The following is a 20,313-nucleotide window of genomic DNA, read 5'->3' as shown; positions in this document are numbered from 1 at the left end:
ATCAACAGGCATAACTATTTGGTCTATTCTAATTAATGAGCGTAAAGCAAGGATTTTCTTTGTTTTTTTTTCGGGGGAAGAATTAAACCACATTTTTCCTCGTGCTACATCAGAAGAGTCCAAGAGCTTTGATATTCAGAAATGCATTTTCTGGGTTTTGATCTGTGCAGAAGTCAAACCCATAACAACGCAGCCACAATGAGTGGCCGTCTGTCTCGTAGACATAAATCCAAAGGCAAAATTTCTGAACTGTGATAATCATTCTCGTAACCTTTTTTGGAACTGTATATGAATTGTTCAACTTTTTTTCCAATTTACCACATAGATAGGTCAAACTAAAAGAAGATGGAGCTGGGATTTTAAAAAAGGAGAGTAATACAAGATGGTATGCAAGAGAAGAAGCTACGTCGGCAGTTTCCTTGCATCTCGACAAAATCATCAAGCTGTTGAAGAAACTTTCTGAATCAACAACTGAAAGAATGGACACTAGAAGCAATGCACATAATCTTCATGAACTTTTTGCTTATCTGGAATTCTGGTCAAATCTGCGCCAAATCAATATAGTTCAGAAGAAACTACAAAAGTCTGGACTGCACATACGGGAAGCTGGTGAAGAAATTAAAACCCTTTCATGATTTCTGCAAAATGATGTGAAATTGATGAAACTGATCACCCAATCCATCGAAGACGCAAAAGAAGATAGTGAATGCTATTGAGTTTTTGTAATCAAAATAACCAGAAGAAATAAAAAAGACTTGATGGCGAGTTGAGTTCTGATGCGGAACTGTCAATAGAATTACAATTCAAACGTGTTGAGACAGAAGTGCTGGACAGGCTTCAAATGGAGATGAAGGACAGATTCTAAAGGCTAGAAATCCATGTGGACACCTTTGTATTTCTTCTTGAACCAAGACACCTGTTGGAGTCTATGGATGATGACACGCTGTTGGAAAACTGTGTTATTTTTTCCTGTTTGATGAGATACAGGCAAATCGCTTGTTCAATGATGTCATTGATGCACGAGCACTTTTCATCAACAAAACAGTGCCACAATCACCAACTGACATATTGAGGAAGCAGGCTTTATATGGTAATGATGTGTGCTCAAACCTTGCAACATACTTTCGAATACTTCTAACTTCCATTGCGTCATGTGAGAGATCATTCTCAAAGCTCAAGTTAATCAAAGACAATCTCAGGAGCACAAAGACGCAAAAAAGGCTTAGCATGGCTTTAATGTCAGTGAAGTTACAAATACTAGACACTATCGATGTAGATGATGTTATAGATGCTTTTGCCTCACAGAAAGCACGTGAAGTGATATGAATTGAGATTTGTCAGTTGTGCATTATTTCGCCAATAAACAACGGTATTATTCATTAAAAGAGTCTTAATGATTGTTTTTTGTTAATTTTACTGATATACTTTACCAATTTGAAGGTAGGGTTATATATTTATTAAGTACATTATCTCAAGTCTAATGTCAAAATGCAAGGCCCCCCCCCCTAAGAGGTCAATCTCCCCGGGCCCCCAAATCCCTAGCTACGCTCCTGCTCATCAATTATAAATTCATCGTCGCAAGTACAGAAGCATAAGCGAGTAGTTAGAAATAGATCAATTTTTAATGTTTATCTCAAAGAGCTAAGATTTCAGATTTCTGAAAACACATAAGTCCGAAATTGTTCCTAGTTCTTAGTTGTACGTATGCGATATAACAACGGTGGGAATATGAAAAGGGAAAAAATAGGAATGGTCTACAAAAATGAATTGAAATCAAAAGGCACATTTTTCTTTACAGTGTTTAGCTCAGTTTTAATGAATTATTTTTCTAAAAAAAAAATGGTGGGGGAGGGCTGCATTTTAGAATTTCGCACGCAGGCGGCCACAACCCTCGCTGCGGCCCTGCACACATGCATGATAGTCCTATAGTGAAATAGTAAAAAACTAAGATATTAAACATTTTGCTGATAATCTTTCTTCCCGTTATGATCTTGATATTCTTAACGTCCGAACCATTTTTAAAGTTTTAAAACAAAAAAAAAAGCAGATGTAGTTTCTATAGTGATGTCTAGCAATAGCTTATACTATAATATTACACATAGGACACTCTGATGGTGCCGTATTATTTATTATTTTCTCTAAAAATATTTAGTATATCTATTCACTAGCCTTCACTCCCACAACACACTTGACGTCCACTGACGATTAAAAATTGTTACTGAAAATCATTTAAGCCTTTGTATTTTTATTTAAATAAAGATATTCGACAAACGTCAACCATTTATGAGTTTGTCACGGATACATTTATTATTATTAAATTTAATGATTTTTGTCATATAGAATTCAAAATCTATAAAGTCAATATCTTCTGCCATCATTACAGATTATAGATGGCATAGATTTATTTCATTCAACCTGAAAAAAAAGTTTATATCTCTCTTTCGATTAATAGGCCTCCTATTAGCTCACAACGCTATAAGCTCACAACACTATTAGCTCTCTCCAAAATAGGGCTCCGCAGCCATATGAAGCCATGTTCGAGATGAACCATAGTCGTTCTACGACTGAAGGAGGCCAATGATGATTGGCTCACAATGCCAAAACCACAATATACAAGTCAAACACTCAATACACAAGAGAAAAAAAATTGGAATAATTTAATTTCAACTGACATTTGGAACATAGTAATATGACTTTATGACTGTTCATCTAAGTTGTTAGAGCTTCGGGCCATTTTTCTCGTTTTTTTTTTCAACTAAAATATGAATGTTTCGTTTATTATATCATTTGAACGTAAAAAAGTTTTTCTATTTTGTTATCATATTATGCAAAGATGTGTTAATCAATGGAGATTAGGTAAGAAAATCTATATTTTTATATTTATAAAACAAACAGCACGCGTGGTCTTTATATGGATGTAGGGGCTACACAATGGTGAGAGGGAAGGTTATTAATACATTACTAACCATAAAATACATTGACAATGTAACGTTCACAGTATGCAGTCTATCATTATTTATGTTTTGTTTTTTTAATTGACAAAAGATGATTGTAATAATTTCATTTCTTCAAATATGAATTAAATTATTGTACATAATATTTACGTAAACAAAGACAAGCAACGCAGAGATGTCAAAAATTATTTCATTTCCATTAATGTAGAGTCTGTTTATATTTTTTATAAGGATACACAACAATAAACACATTTGATTTAGTTTAAGTACTGCTATAATGAAGTCCAGTCTGCAAACGTCCACAATGAATATACCATCCATATCCCAAACAGTGGACACTGGCTCCACTACTTCCTGGGCATGTACATGTCGTGTATGTAAACCGGTCGAAATAATCACTAAATTGAACATGGTCCTTCCATTGACCAATGCTAACCTGTTTACGACATCCATGAGGATGTGACACTATAAACATCAACTTGTCGATGTCTCTAGACTGTTCATATTTTTGTGCCACCTTCTCATACAGATCATCATAATGTTTCACCATTTCCCTTAGCCTGTTGACGACATTTAGATTTAGCTCACAAGTGACGCAATCCAACAAAGATATGTCGTTATTGATATCCTTTGATACATTGCTAATCATCACATTTACGACAACTTCTGGGCTATCTTCTTTGTCATAAAACAATCTTAACGTTGTGTGGTTCGCCTCAGAGTCGTCAAAAATTACATTTGCTGCCGTTAGTACCCTTAATGTCCACCACTGTTTCTCTGGCTTGAATGGATTTTGATACCTATCAATTGGACATCTTCCCCTTTTCCACTTTATCACTGCTTTCACTATCCCACTTCCGGTTCTTAAAGATTTACTCCCCTTCATGTTGTACAAAAAGTAAGGAATATTTGTATCCGGCCAAAATTCTGGCCTTTGTGGACTGACCAGTGTGACGCTGACTTTAACTGTCAGGTCAGCTACAGCTTTTACAAATGTATATAAGTCATTGTCGCGATGAACTTCAGGAAGATGTTCTAGACTAAACATATCGACAGGGATAAACTGTGTGTGACCTGGATTCTTTATACAGTTTTCCAAATGCTTATATAGGTCATCCTCTCCACCTTCTGATATTTGTTGCTCATGATGACCTGTTTATGAAATAGTTATAGTTAAACATGTTGTTGTTTTATTCAGTGTAATACAATATAACGGATACATTACCAACAAAAAAAGTGATTAAATTTTAAGAAACTGAAAAAAATTATTTTACCTATAACATGAGGACAGTCTTCATTACATTTGACATTTGATTGACCAGTTAATACACAAAAGAACAACTCTGAAATATAAATTCGGCATAAATGATATCAGCGGTTCCCGAAAGAGGTAAAGTCAATATTGAATTTGTGTCGTCTGTCCGTACGTCCGTCTAACCGGCTATCTGCCTCTCACATTTCAAAAACTAGAAAAGCTATGGGAAATTCAGTTTCATGATATTTGCATCTTGTAAACTTTAGGTGCAATGGCCACTGTTTGTCTTTTGAAATGTAACTGTTTTGTTTTTAAAAATAATCATGCAAGCCGTAATGTTATAAAATACACAGCTTTTAAAACAACAGTAAGGGGTCATGATTATATTTAAAATGGAATTTTTTTTTTTTTTATTTTAACATTTATACTTACACTACTTTCTTATGGCTAAATAATGTTATAAAAATTGAATGAAATCTGTGTATAATTTTTCATTGCATAAATGTAGATTGTATACACATAAGTGTGTTTGTGTGAATGCAAAGAAAAATAAAGTTAAAAAAGTGCCATCCTACCCCCCCCCCCCGCCCAAAAAAAAAATAATTATCCTGGCTCCGCTTGCTTATTACATACATCTGAGTATGCAAGCACCAACTGAAATATTAAAATGATTCTATGTTTATTGTGAGCAAGATAAGTTTCACTAACCTGGTATGCTATCCAAATTCACGTTCTCTATTCTCTTGATATCTTTTAAGTTTCTGGCTAATAAAGGAAAAAAATTATTTTTATTTTTTTTTCAACACTGAAGCAATAATAACTAAAACACTGAACGATAAATTACAAATTCAAAAGCACAGCCCAATAAAATACTTAGACACAAAGGCACATTTCTTATTCCACATGCTTGGACAAGTTTGTACAAGTGCACTTTCTACACAACTGCCATAGCATGGAATGAGTAGCCGGAATGAGCTATAAAAACTCAAAAACTGAAATAAAAATCCCTCTGGAGGAGGGGGTTTTAAACTCAAAACCCCATTGGCTTGGCTCCGCTCATAGATTTTTGAGTGTGTATTTTGCTTTTTTTGTTTTTACACTGAAGAGGTATTTTTAAGCATCTAATCCCCCTTTGGCTAAGCTCATAGCATTTTGAAGTGTGTAATTTGCTTTTTTTTATATTGAAGAGGTATTTTTTTGGCTTCAAACTCCTGAAGGAGGGTTTAAACTCAAAACACCTTTGGCTTCGCTCATAGAATTTTGTGTAATTTGCTTTTTTATATCGAAGAGGTATTATTTGACTTCAAACCCCCCTGAGGGGGGTTTAAACTCAAAACTCCCTTTTGGCTACGCTCATAACATTTTGAATGCGTAATTTGCTGTTTTTTTATGTTGAAGATGTGTTTTTTAGCTTCAAATCCCGCTGATGGGGGGCTTAAACTCAAAACCCCTTTTGGCTACGCTCATAGCATTTTGAGTGCGTAATTTGCTTTTTTAAAATATGTTTTATCATATTTTAAGTTTAATAATGGAGGTATTGTCTTTTTACAAAAAAGTACTTTGTAATGTATTTCTTGGTATTATAATAGCACTATTCAATTCACACATTTACGTAACACGGGCAAAGGGTGGGTGGACGTGATTCTCGAAATCGTCTCTAACGATTTTCCTAGAAATTTGACAGTTGATATATACATATGGTTGATTAAAGAATCAGTAGCTCGTTTGCCACACTTGAAAACTCTAGTTCGACCGTTATACTTTTTTTCAAACTATAAAAAGTAAAAAAAAAAACAATGCGGCTAGAGACCTAGATCTTTATCTTGAACAGACTCTACGTCTTTTGGTATTTTCTCTGTCGAATTTAATTTAAAATTAATGTTCAGGAAAATGGTGCGCACTGTCTTCTAATTCTAGATTGAAAGGGATATTTATTAGAATAGTTTACCAAAGCTTAGTTTTACTGGCCACACGACACACTCGTTAACAGTGGGCCATAGAAACAAAAGACCTTTACAGACCGCATGATCTGAAATTTTTTTTTTACATACTTTTAGATTTATAGATTCATGAGTTTTTTTCTCGGGATAGGGGTGGGGGTGGGGAATAGGACGGAGTAAACAAAATACTTAATTTATCATTATTCATTATATATTAAAAGAAAACGAATCGCTTTATAAGTTATATGAAGGAGATATTGATTTCTTTTGAAAAGAATTGTAAACTGTTGTTCTTGTTTTCTCTAGTCAAGTATATGCGAATGAAGTACCTGATTGTTTTGTTTTAATCCCTTTGCGTACCAACTGTAATTTAATCCTAGTGTATTCTTCATCACTTGTTTCTGAAAACAAAAAGTAAGTATTCATAGATCTATAACCTTTTATGGAAAATTTTAATTTACAGTTAAATATGTTCTGGAGATCACAATAATCTCGAGGTAGAATGTGTAGATAGTATTTAATGAATCCAAGAGTCCGAATAAAATATTTGGTAGATAAAACTGCTTTAGTTGGCTGCCTAGTTGTGTGGTAGCCGCTATGGACAATCGTCCATAAAGGGCAGTTTGGGTTGTAAAAATTATTTTAAATCTGAAATAACATCCGCATCGTAGAAAATAAACAAAACAAAAACAAAAAAAAATAGGTGCCGGTAATCAGTGATGGATTGCCTAACTTTTAACTAGGCCTACTAATAAATTAACAATAAACGTTAAATACAAGAAAAGTAATATTTTTTTCCCCATATTGAAAAAGGTGCCGTTACGACGCATACCGTCACAAAAAAGCACTGTCTATAACAATAAACAATATGCACCATAACTATGTAAGCATTATCTTGATGTTCGACATACGTTAGAAACGAAATTACCACGATGTGAGACAAATGTTGGAAACGAAACTACCACGATGTGAGACAAATGTTGGAAACGAAACTACCACGATGTGAGACAAATGTTGGAAACGAAACTACCACGATGTGAGACAAATGTTGGAAACGAAACTACCACGATGTGAGACAAATGTTGGAAACGAAACTACCACGATGTGAGACAAATGTTGGAAACGAAACTACCACGATGTGAGACAAATGTTGGAAACGAAACTACCACGATGTGAGACAAATGTTGGAAACGAAATTACCACGAAACGAAATTACCAAAAGAATCCTTTTGCGATAAGAAGTCTTGTATGCTGTGACTGAAGTCGTCTTGATTGTGTAGGACAACTTGACACTTTTTACCAAACCTGTATTGCTTTTGGAAAAGTAACTCCGCCAAGCTAGTAATGCTTTCTACCTAGAAAGAAAATTGTAATTTCGGTTGCTGAATTTCACAAGGTCAATTTAAATTTTTTAGAATTAATCTAATTCTATTATGTGGAATAAAGTGAAGAAATACCTTTCTTTGTTGTAATGATTTATGTTCTGTGGTATACTTTAGTTCTGCTGACAATGTATGACACTGTGTGTTTAGTTGAGACATGAAACTGCTGTTAGAGTCAAGCTCTGCCATTAATTCTTCGTAAAACTCAATATATTTGCTTTCGACATTTTGAAAGTCATCCAGCGATATTTCTGTTCTTACATCTCTTTTGTCTTTCATCTTTTCTTGTTCGTCTAGTTTTCGAAAAATCTTTTCTAATTGTGTAGTTCTTAATCTGTCGTTCATTTTGACCTTTAAGCTGTCATTCTGTGGATCTTTGACAAAATATATTTAACACATTTTTAAGGAATTAAGTCAAAAATATTTAAGATCGTATTTACTGGTTCTTTTTAACAAAATAATGTTTATAAAAAACTTTACTTTAAAATTATAAAGTCATTCCTACTACCAATTGAACTAAGAATGGTTCTCGAAAAATCTATTTACCATTTATAGTTGAGGCTGATTCATGATCGACTTCTTGTAAAAGTGGATTAGCCTCAGTGAACTGATCAAATTTACTATCTTTAAAGAGATGAAAAAACAAATCTTTCATCTTATCTGTCCAGTCTATTACTTGCACACGTTTATTTTCTATACATGTATGGGTCGTTTGTTGTAAATGTCAGCTTTCGCTTTATACATATTATTTATACACATCAATTAAAGACAGCTTCTATATAAATGTAATTATAACTTCAAATTCGAAAATTGTCTGTACATAAATCACTTCAAATATATCTGTTAATAATAATAATAATAGGCTATGTCTATGCCTATATTATTCGTCGATATAAAAAAATTAAGTGACTTCAATGCCAGAGTAGGATCAGATCACACTACCTGGCCAGACTGTCTTGGGCTTTTTGGAATCGGAAAGATGAATGAGAACGGACAAAGACTGCTTGAATTCTGCACATACCATAAGCTCTGCATTACCAACACATACTTCAGAACAAAACCACAGCACTGTGTCTCATGGAGGCACCCTAGGTCTGGGCACTGGCACCAGCTGGATGTGATACTGACACGAAAAAAGGACATTGGAAATATACTGCTGACACGTAGCTACCAAAGCGCGGATTGTGATACTGATCATACTTTAGTGTCATGCCGGACAAGACTGCTGCCAACTAAGATCCACACTTCACAGGGAAAAAGAAAATCACGCCTGAATACTACTAGCACAAAAAATTCTGATCTTTGCACCGAATTTGAGAACAAATTAGAGGAAGCTTTTAAAAACTTCTCTGTGACTGAGGTAGAAAAAAGCTGGACGTTTATGCGTGATACAATCTACCAAACATCATCACTGGTCTTTGGAAACAAAACCAAGAAAAGCGAAGACTGGTTTGAAGCTAGTCTACCAGAAATGGAAACTGCCACTACGAACAAGAGAGCAGCCATGCTAATCTACAAGAAGGATCCCACCCCAAGCAACTTAATAAGGCTCAGTGCTGCACGTAACAATGCCCAAAGAGTAGCGAGACAATGTGCTAACAAATACTGGCAGGAGCTATTCGAAGATATTCAATCTTGTGCCGACTGTGGTAACATAAGAGGACTATATGAGGGCATGAGAAAAGCCTTTGGACCTCACACCAGCAAGTGTGCTCCACTCAAGTCAAAAGATGGCTCAATCATCAGCGATCGTGCGCTGCAAATGGAACGATGGGTAGAACACTATGCAGAACTCTACCAGATTGAAAACGCCATCTCACCAAATGCTGTTTCCAACTTCCCATCACTTCCAGTTTTGACGGAATTAGACGAAACGCCCTCAGCAAAGGAGCTGAGCATTGCCATTGACATGCTTGCACATGGGAAAACACCCGGAGGAGATGGCATTCCTGCTGAAGTAATTCAGGCTGGAAAATGTGCCCTAATCAAACCACTCCATGAACTGCTAAGCTTGTGCTGGGAACAAGGAATGGTCCCCCAGGAATTGAAAGACTCCAACATTGTTACAATTTATAAAAATAAAGGCGACCGCTCTGATTGTAACAATTACAGAGGCATCTCACTGCTTAGCATAGTTGGAAAGGCTTTTGCTAGAGTGTTACTAAAGCGATTACAGATCCTGGCAGATCGTGTTTATCCAGAGTCGCAGTGTGGCTTTAGGGCAGGAAGATCTACAACAGATATGATTTTCTCTCTGCGGCAGCTACAGGAGAAGAGCAGAGAACAAAAGCAGCCCCTCTTCATAGCTTTTATTGATTTGACCAAGGCCTTTGACCTTGTTAGCAGAAGCGGTCTGTTTGCTGTACTAGAGAGAATCGGCTGTCCAAATAAGTTAAGAAAACTAGTGTCAGCTTTTCACGAAAATATGCAGGGCACCGTTCAGTTTGAAAGTTCTTCCTCCAGGCCATTCTCCATTAAGAGCGGTGTAAAACAAGGATGTGTACTGGCCCCTACACTTTTTGGCATCTTCTTCTCAGTCGTACTATCCAGTGCTTTTAAATCCCTGGAAGACGGAATATACATCCATAGCAGATCCGATGGAAGGCTCTTTAACCTGGCACGTCTTAAAGCCAAAACGAAAAGGCGTCGTATCTTGATAAGGGAGCTGCTGTTTGCCAATGACGCGGCACTCGTATCTCACTCACAAGGAGGTCTACAGAAGCTAGTGAACGCCTTAGCAGCTGCTTGTCAAGAGTTTAGCCTTACTATAAGTCTCTCCAAGACCGAAATCCTGGCACAAGACGTTGCAGAAATACCTATAATACAAATTGGGAACCACACCCTTTCAGTGGTGCAGGAATTTACCTACTTGGGTTCAACAATTGTCAGTAACCTAGACTTAGACATCGAGCTGACAAAAAGGATAGGAAAAGCTACCACAGCATTGGCAAAACTCTCCAAGCGCGTCTGGGAAAATGGTAAATTGACCACAGCTACCAAAATCCTAGTCTACAACACCTGTGTTGTGAGCACTCTCCTTTATGGCAGTGAAAGCTGGTCAACATACATGTACCAAGAGCACAGATTGAATAGTTTCCACTTGCGCTGCCTGAGACGCATAATGGGCATCTCTTGGAGGGACCATATCTCCAATCAGGAAGTTTTGAGACTGGCCAATATGAACAGCATGTATGCTCTCCTGACACAAAGGAAATTACGCTGGCTCGGACATGTCACCCGCATACCAGATGGTAGAATCCCGAAAGATATCTTATATGCTGAGCTTGTGGAAGGAGTCAGACCCAAGGGCCGCCCAAGACTAACATATAGAGATGTCTGCAAGCGAGACATGAGAGCCTCAGGCATCAGTGAAAGTATGTGGGAAAACATAGCCAAAGACCGGAGTGCATGGAGACAGACTGTGCGTGCTGGGACAACCCTTGCTGAGAACAAAAGAATTGAAGCGGCTTTAATCAAGAGGGAAAAAAAGAAAGCTGCCCTGTCTGCTAGCCCTAAATCAGAGGCATACAAATGTACGAATTGTGGCAAAGTCTGCCGTTCTAGAATTGGCTTGATTAGCCACACCAGATTCTGCCCCGTCTCAAGATTAAGCCAAAACCAGTGACTCACTTGGGCGCATCCATTGCCTTTCGAGACAAAAGGAGCCATATATAATAGGCTATGTCTATGCCTATATTATTCGTCGATATAAAAAAAAAACATGTCTAGATGTAGATTCAATAGTCAATATCTAAAACCTATATCTTTCAATAGTCATTGATTTTGTTAATGTCAATGATTTCTGTAAGGTAGTAAGCTTTAAATCAGTAACTAATAGACTTTTAGCAGCCATGTAAAATAGAGGAAAAGATACATTTATATAATTTCGCAGGTAATCTGAATTTCCTCCCTTGTATATTAGCTAACTTTGAGTAAAAGGAAAAAACTTTGACGTCGTAAAAAATCGGTAGTATTGTTCGTTTTTTGGTTCCAATCTCTTCATAAAAGCATATGAAGAAAAACAGTTAAATTCAACTTCCAAGAAAGATATCTCTTTAAGGTTCTATCTTGTTATAGCTTTCCGAATCAATGACTAGAGACAGGTGGATAAATTAATTTATCCAGATCGATTGGTTAATTTAGGTCATTACATGAAAGTAATAAAAATATATACCAATCGAAGTAAGTAGTCTATTTATGTTATTGACAACTATAAATACCTTTAAACTTACGTATCATAGAAAGGCAATTTTGTAACATTTCTGAACTTTTATCTTTAATATATTGTTTGAGATCTGTATACGTAGACGTCTCTTTGTCCTCAATCCATAGATGGCCTCTTTTCTGGAGCTAAATAGTGGAACAACAAAACAACAAGAACAACATAGAAACGCTTATTTGAAGTGTTGTAAAAATACTGTTGCAATAATCACAAAATATGCAGTTATGTTCATGTAAGAATTTGATTTATAATTCTTAGCATTATAATGATATGGGAAATTAACATCCTGCTAAATAATGACATGACTTCAAACATAAGAGAAAAGAGTAAAGGCAGTGCAACTTGGAAGGTAGATATTGAGTAAGTGAAGTGGTTCTGGGACTAGTCATTATATCACCTAGTAGGAGGCTAAAGAAGTTGGAGCGTAGTAGGTACGTCTTTTGCCAGGGACGTAGCTAGGAATTTTCCATCGTTTTGGGGCCAGCAGGGGGCTAGACCTCTTTGGAGGCCCCTGCATTTTGCATTATATTTAAGTGGGAGCCCGGGGGAATTTTCAAATTATTCCCCCTCCTCCCCCACCCTAGCTACGCCACGGTCTTTTGCACAGTTCCGACAAACTTTTATTTTCCGATGTCGACATGAGAGAATTCAAATACCTATCCAACAGTCTCCAAGTAAATGTAAGTCATATTTAAGCCACGTCTTTTCAAGATTCACCCAAAAGTATTGGTGTCTAGATATCACGTAAATAAAGCAAACAGATGTAAACCTTACATTTCACTTCATATAGTGGTTAAGTGGAATTCAAAGTTTTTCTCTACAATAATAAAACAAATAAAGGATTTTGAAAACCTCTTCTGGGTTCCCCAGTGTCACCACATAATGATCCCCCGTCCTTGACAAAGATCTAATAAATAGTCATAATAAAGTTCAACAACCTTGAATGCTATAAATAATACAGAATAACACGTACAAGCCAAATGTGGAAAAATCCTTAAAAAAAACTTTTATCAAATGCGAATAACTCCGCACTTACAACTGTATGTTTCAATAATGTAGAAGCTATTTCCTTCATTCGATATCAAAAAAATTATTAATTACCAATAATACAACTGTATGTTTCAATAATATAGAAGTTATTTCCTTCATTCGATATCAAACAAAATTATTAATTACCAATAATTAATTGACTAATTGGTTAATTTTTAAATCGCTTCATGTTTATTTAGGTACAATAAATACAATTTATTATTGTTTAAAATTTCTACTTGATCCGAGATTGGGTGTCGGCGAAAAAATGTGAGCAATCATTGGAAGGGACAACCCTACACATAATACTGATGGATTTATTTCTCTTATCGGTATCAAATAAACGAATTAATTTCAGTAGTTAATTGACTAATGGGTTAATGTTTATAAATAGTTTATGTCTTGTCTATGTCAATGAATATTTGTGCAATGTTTCAACTTGATCCGAGAATGAGTGTGGGAAAAATAACGTGTGAAAAGCTTTTTATAATACAGACAGACAGACATATGTAGTAAGTTGATATAAGCTTTGTAAAAATTTGATTTATAGTTATAAGTCAACCTTATGTGATGTACAAGGGGTCCAAAATTTGGACATCATATCTCAAAGTCTATACCATACTATTATTGTTTCGATTGTCTAAAACTAAACTTACCGAATCAATATCCACCAAAACATTCTGACACAACTCTTTAATGTCTTCTAAATATTGAAGTTGTAAAACAATGTCTATAAATTCTAAATAAGGTCTCATCTTCAATTTAATTTAAAAAAAAAATAAAATTCCTTATATGTTTGGTTTATCCCTTCATTGAAACTTTAGAAAGATGTGCACAAGTGGTGGCCAGAGTTTCGTCATTTCTATATAGGCTACTTCCAGGGCATTGCGAGTCACATTCTCAAAGCATTGGTCTGTCATCTGAAATAGTTATAAGCGAAATTCAATTTAATTTAAAATGATTTTTTTTCTTGTATACAATTGTTTTGAGGCAAGTTAGAGAAATGTTAGGGACCAGGAATGTATTATATTATATTATCATATTATTATTATATTATCAAAAACATGTTTTCACGGAATCTATGAGAATTGAAGAGTATGTTGGTTCTGTCTACAAAGATATAGAGCAGCCCAGTTTTAAAAGATAATTCATGGTCCTTACATTAATGATAATTGATCGCTCTAGCAGAATGGTCCATCTCTTGAATTTGCTTGTGTGATCGAAAGGAATTCTCAGCAATAAATGTGGCACCAACTCTGTATCAGTATATGTAGATGTGAACATCATATTGGATAGTCTCAACGCCTAACATATTTCGTTCAATTCTGATTTTTTCCTGGATGTTGATTCTTGAAGCCTCGGGATCGCAAAATAACGGAAGTTTGAAATCAAAGTACACCTCTTGTAGATCAGTTGCTTTACTAGGCTTACAAGCTCTGACTTCCTGACTCTTCCAATAGTAGAAGTGCCTTCACCCCTTCAAATATTAGTCAATGTAATTTCATCGCATGCGATTGCAAAGCCACATGAGCTGGACAGGGGCTGGACTGTTGCTGGACAGGTGCTGGACTGTTGCCAGAGGCTGAGACGCAATCCTTTTATTTCGCATTGAACAAGTTCTAAAAGATTACGTTTAATAATTATAAAATAAAATACAACATTCATAGTAATAAGCTTAATTAACGCTATACACAAATAGATAAATAAGAATTATGAGTTATACTAATGACGTGTTGTTCCTTTTTAAAACGAGAGAGATTTGTTGACAATCGCAACAATAAAGTACAACAATAAAGTACACACAAAGCCATGAGTACACTTTTACTGAACTATTTTTATAATGTAAACCAATGAGTTTTGTTTTGCCTTTCTTTTTTTATTATAAAAAAAAAAACAACTTACGTATAGTGTAAACAACTAAGCAAACTTACCATTGGCAGGGTAGGCAGCTTCTGATTCTAAAAAGGTACGGTACTTGGGTATTACAACCGTTGTAAGATAACAGTCACGTGACGAAAGGGTCTAGTCTTATAGTACGTGAAACTCCTACAATGATTTGTCTTCACACAATAACTATTTCATTAAAAAAAAGTAAAAGTTTCCCTTTCAGATCTTGCGATCTATGGGGCAGATGATGTTAAGGTCATCTGTTTCTTTGGCCAACGGTTAACAAGCATGGTGTTATGTGGCCAGCATAACTACCAACCGCCTTTACTTTCCCCAACTAAAGTAAGGTACGGTAATCACATTAGAGGTGGGTGAACTCAAGGGCACCCTAAAAATCCAGAAATTCAAAATCCCAGTCTTCACCGAGATTAGAACCCAGGACCCCAGGTTCGGAAGCCGAGTGCTTAACCACTTAGCCACCGCACTCCTAACTATTTCATTAATGCATTTAAATGTTTTTTTTTTCCTTTTTACAGACTATTATACAGTCTTAAAAGAAAATGACCTAACAGAGGTGCCCTCCGAAAGCGCTATAAAGATGAACTCAGGCCCCATTTCACCCTCACTAGTATGAAAGAAAGTAGCTGTCAGCGGGTGGTTTCTGAAAGAGACAGTTGGAGAACTCTCCCAAAGGCCGCAGATACCACATTTGGAAAGAAAAAAAAGCCCTTATTGAAGACAGGAGCAGAAGACGAAAAGAAAACGTAAATAGACAGGACAACGGCTTTGTCTGCACCGGATACGGAAAAAATATACAGGTTGCAACTGGGTTTAGGTAGTTAATTGAAACACTGTACTCATCCTTAATCTCCAGAACCAAAGATATTACTATGTTCTCGTTTGAGTTATGTAGTAGCTTAACCCTTAAAGTGCTGAGCTGTTTTTCAATGAGTGCATACATAATGGAATTACAAATCTGATGTTTAGAGGCTAAACTACCACACGCGTTTTAAGGGTTAACATACCGTGACAGTAAGAGGAAAATATAAAGACGGGTCTGGAATAAACATTCTGTATGGTTATCTCCCATTTTATTTCACACTATTAGTGTGCTATCAACATTATATACCTTTGTTTTTTCTAATGTAATTGTTACGCTTATCAGTATGAGATGCGTGCTTGTATGTAGCTTAAAGGTTTTGAAGTGCGCTCACAATTCAGAACAACACTTTATAGAATAGGTCTAACACCTCAGTGGCTTATGGCGCACTGTTTATCTCTGGCATGTCAACTTTAAACTGCTTTGGTTACGTTCTGTAGTGTAGGCCTAATGCTGTCAATATAATAGTACCATGGTGTTTTGATTTCCGACAAAATATTAAAGTTTATTTAATTTTTATCAAGACGTTTTTATTATTATTATAATGATAAAAATAGGCTTTCAGAATTTAATATTGAACTTGTAACTACGAACATATTTTTTTTTGTTTAGAATTCCTCCTATTAGCTTGCTAACTTTTCATGGGTTCAAAAAGTAACAAAGAAAAAAAATCATATACACTGGACACTGGGCGGATAATTTGAAAACGGCTACAATGATTTAAAAAAATCTGTTTATTTATACATGTTCAAATAAATTTGGCTTCTTTTTATTATGACCACACTTCAGCTGGTATTCTCTCACTCGACTCAAATGTTTCTTTGTCTTCAGAGAGGAGTTAAACAGACGAACAAGGACATTGTGCTTAGCTTGTTAGGATGTAGAAAAAATAGAAGAATTTGATTGTACAAGGATCACTCGAAATTAATAGTAGAGTTTGATTGTACAAGGATCACTCTAAATCAATTGAAGAATTTGATTGTACAAGGATCACTCGAAATTAATAGTAGAGTTTGATTGTACAAGGATCACTCTAAATCAATTGAAGAATTTGATTGTACAAGGATCACTCGAAATCATTAGAAAAGGTTGATTGTACAAGGACCACTGGACTCGAAATCAATAGTAGAGTTTAATTGTACAAGGATTACTCAAAATGAATAGAAGAGTATGATCAGTAGACTCCTTGCAATGATTTAACACTACAAAATAATGGAATGAAAAAGCGGTTTGGGAATTCAGCAGGAAAGGATTAAAACAAAACTGATATGTTTTTGAAAGTTGTATTTTCATGTATCTTTTCAAATGATTTAGAGTAATTTCTACTTCTAAAAATGTGAAAGTATTCATTAATTATGATGCAAACAATACATCTTTTATTTTAGCGGCTCCCTCCTTACGGGAAAACCGCTTTTGTTTTTGTGAAGCCTGTTTGTCAGTCTGTCTTTTTTAGGAAATAAAAGCAAGACCAAGACTGCTATCTACGTTTTTGATAATCTCATGTCACCAGTAAATAGATAGCCACATCCTCTTTTACAGTTAATCTTTCCTAGAGTTGTCTGCTTTTTAACCCGCTAGTTTCTCGCCTTCAAAGCCAGTTGACTGTGGACAGTCTCTGTCTCCCAACTAAAAGACACTGCTTCTCTCTTTGTTTAATGTTAATAACATTTCACAGCATACATTTGTGATGCTGATTTGAATAATGCGCTAGTTCACAATAGGCACTTTTTCGTTCTGGTGTGCAGCCTGAGTCTGTGTGATAAAATAATTTCTCTTTTTAATCGTGTATTCATTTTTTTCTTTAAAAAATATAAAGAATACAGAAATGAAATTAAATAATACACCATACTGAAGTTAAAGGTGTTCTCACTGGCGTTGTTTCTTGGTTGGCCTCCTTCAGTTGTAGAACGACTATGGTTCATCTCGCACACTTCCTCGTGTGGCTGTGGAGCCCTATTTTGGAGAGACACTTTAGTCCACAAATATCGCAGAGTTGTTTCTTAAAACCTTCATAAAATAGTGTACATTTTGCTAGACAAACATATTATTGTTTTAAAGTCTTGCTTTATCAAAACAGGCGAGATAGGACTCGGTATTTACTACTCTCTATCATTCTCATTTTCTTGTAAAATTTTTGATGTTTTTTTTTTGTCAGATAACTCTTGATATTGTTGTTACTTTTGTATCTGAATCCTGATAAGAACCACGTGATATATCATTCAGACGATCTTAGCGAGTCATGTCAACATTTTTTTTATTCTTTTATCCACGTTATGAATGATTCACATTGACTTTGTCTTAGACTTAGACTATTTTATGTTCTGTGTGTCTTATACTTAGACTATTTTATGTTCTGTGTGTCTTATACTTAGACTGTTTTATGTTCTGTATGTCTTATACTTAGACTGTTTTATGTTCTGTGTGTCTTATACTTAGACTGTTTTATGTTCTGTATGTCTTATAGTTTGACTGTTTTATGTTCTGTGTGTCTTATACTTAGACTGTTTTATGTTCTGTATGTCTTAGACTGTTTTATGTTCTGTGTGTCTTATACTTAGACTGTTTTATGTTCTCTATGTCTTATAGTTTGACTGTTTTATGTTCTGTATGTCTTATACTTAGACTGTTTTATGTTCTGTATGTCTTAGACTTAGACTGTTTTATGTTCTGTATGTCTTAGACTTAGACTGTTTTATGTTCTGTATGTCTTAGACTTAGACTGTTTTATGTTCTGTATGTCTTAGACTTAGACTGTTTTATGTTCTGTATGTCTTATACTTAGACTGTTTTATGTTCTGTATGTCTTAGACTTAGACTGTTTTATGTTCTGTATGTCTTAGACTTAGACTGTTTTATGTTCTGTATGTCTTATACTTAGACTGTTTATGTTACGTACTTGCTCTCAAATTCCTATAGGCCACTATAGGACCAAAACGTTTAAAAAAATTAAAATAACGTTATCAAAAGAAGTAATTCTACTACATACACAAGAGCTGGTTTGGTCTTTGAAAATAGTTTTTAGCCTTAACAGCATATATTTTTTAATTTCTCCTGGGCCCGGATACAGGAATTTGAAGCTGCCCCCTCTAAAGTAATCGGAGTGTGACTGAATCCAAATTGAGCCATAATGTATCTAACGCCCTTGACAAATAATACAAAGTAATGACTCAATGTTATATATCAACTTCACAAGAGTTTTTTAAAAAACCCTTCTCAGTAGAAAGACAACGGTGATTCTCGAGCTCATTTTTTAGGAACGAATACATGAAGCATATGTGATAGAGTAGTCGCAAACTGTGGCGCTTTGACTACTTGGCTGTGGCTCTTTGACTACTTGGCTGTGGCTCTTTGACTACTTGGCTGTGGCTCTTTGACTACTTGGCTGTGGCTCTTTGACTACTTGGCTGTGGCTCTTTGACTACTCGGCTGTGGCGCTTTCACTATTTGGCTGTGGCTATTAGACTACTTGGCTGTGGCTATTAGACTACTTGGCTGTGGCTATTAGACTACTTGGCTGTGGCTATTAGACTATTTGGCTGTGGCTCTTTCACTATTTGGCTGTGGCTATTAGACTACTTGGCTGTGGCTATTAGACTATTTGGCTGTGGCTATTAGACTACTTGGCTGTGGCTATTAGACTACTTGGCTGTGGCTATTAGACTATTTGGCTGTGGCGCTTTCACTATTTGGCTGTGGCTATTAGACTACTTGGCTGTGGCTATTAGACTACTTGGCTGTGGCTATTAGACTACTTGGCTGTGGCTATTAGACTATTAGGCTGTGGCTATTAGACTACTTGGCTGTGGCTATTAGACTACTTGGCTGTGGCTATTAGACTACTTGGCTGTGGCTCTTTGACTATTTGGCTGTGGCTATTCGACTACTTGGCTGTGGCGCTTTGGCTATTTGGCTGTGGCTCTTTGACTACTCGGCTATGGCGCTTTCACTATTTGGCTGTGGCTATTAGACTACTTGGCTGTGGCTATTAGACTACTTGGCTGTGGCTATTAGACTACTTGGCTGTGGCTATTAGACTACTTGGCTGTGGCTCTTTGACTACTTGGCTGTGGCTCTTTGACTACTTGGCTGTGGCTCTTTGACTACTTGGCTGTGGCGCTTTGACTACTTGGCTGTGGCTCTTTGACTACTTGGCTGTGGCTCTTTGACTACTTGGCTGTGGCTCTTTGACTATTTGGCTGTGGCTATTAGACTACTTGGCTGTGGCTCTTTGACTACTTGGCTGTGGCTCTTTGACTACTTGGCTGTGGCTATTAGACTATTTGGCTGTGGCTATTAGACTACTTGGCTGTGGCTATTAGACTACTTGGCTGTGGCTATTTGACTACTTGGCTGTGGCTCTTTGACTACTCGGCTATGGCGCTTTCACTATTTGGCTGTGGCTATTAGACTACTTGGCTGTGGCTATTAGACTACTTGGCTGTGGCTATTAGACTACTTGGCTGTGGCTATTAGACTACTTGGCTGTGGCTATTAGACTACTTGGCTGTGGCTATTAGACTACTTGGCTGTGGCTCTTTGATTACTTGGCTGTGGCTATTAGACTACTTGGCTGTGGCTATTAGACTACTTGGCTGTGGCTATTAGACTACTTGGCTGTGGCTCTTTGACTACTTGGCTGTGGCTCTTTGATTACTTGGCTGTGGCTATTAGACTACTTGGCTGTGGCTATTAGACTACTTGGCTGTGGCTCTTTGATTACTTGGCTGTGGCTATTAGACTACTTGGCTGTGGCTATTAGACTAC

The 20,313-nt window shown here is 36.1% G+C and overlaps 1 protein-coding gene across 5 annotated transcripts; it reads right to left on the bottom strand.

Annotated features, from left to right (window-relative positions):
* Nucleotides 1-2,642: 2,642 nt before the first annotated feature.
* On the bottom strand, nucleotides 2,643-14,866 carry LOC106066579 (uncharacterized). 5 transcript variants are annotated; one of them, XM_056040463.1, is made up of 10 exons: nucleotides 14,714-14,866; nucleotides 13,439-13,702; nucleotides 11,752-11,881; nucleotides 8,078-8,155; nucleotides 7,607-7,905; nucleotides 7,366-7,504; nucleotides 6,479-6,550; nucleotides 4,918-4,974; nucleotides 4,229-4,297; nucleotides 2,643-4,106 (listed from the first exon to the last, which is right to left on the bottom strand). In XM_056040463.1, exons 2-10 carry the CDS (start codon nucleotides 13,535-13,537, stop codon nucleotides 3,217-3,219), a joined length of 1,833 nt encoding a protein of 610 aa, XP_055896438.1. In that variant the 5' UTR covers nucleotides 13,538-13,702; nucleotides 14,714-14,866; the 3' UTR covers nucleotides 2,643-3,216. The 5 variants fall into 5 exon arrangements, with proteins under 5 accessions (XP_055896438.1, XP_055896440.1, XP_055896439.1 ...); XM_056040465.1 differs by having other exon boundaries at nucleotides 11,764-11,881; XM_056040464.1 differs by lacking the exon at nucleotides 14,714-14,866 and adding an exon at nucleotides 13,944-14,363.
* Between the last annotated feature and the right edge of the window lie 5,447 nt (nucleotides 14,867-20,313).

Source organism: Biomphalaria glabrata, chromosome 9 (genome assembly GCF_947242115.1).
Source record: "Biomphalaria glabrata chromosome 9, xgBioGlab47.1, whole genome shotgun sequence".
Taxonomy (NCBI): Eukaryota; Metazoa; Mollusca; class Gastropoda; family Planorbidae; genus Biomphalaria; species Biomphalaria glabrata.
Note: the sequence above shows the minus strand (reverse complement) of the source record. Positions and strands in the feature narration are given on the sequence as shown.

Excerpts from the sequence above, each read along its gene's own strand:
- LOC106066579 (XM_056040463.1), bottom strand. The coding sequence starts at position 13,537 with ATGAGACCTTATTTAGAATTTATAGACATTGTTTTACAACTTCAATAT. Across the intron at positions 4,298-4,917 it reads GAATTTGGATAGCATACCAG|AGTTGTTCTTTTGTGTATTA; the intron begins GTTAGTGAAACT and ends TTTATATTTCAG. Across the intron at positions 4,107-4,228 it reads AGACTGTCCTCATGTTATAG|GTCATCATGAGCAACAAATA; the intron begins GTAAAATAATTT and ends TTTCATAAACAG.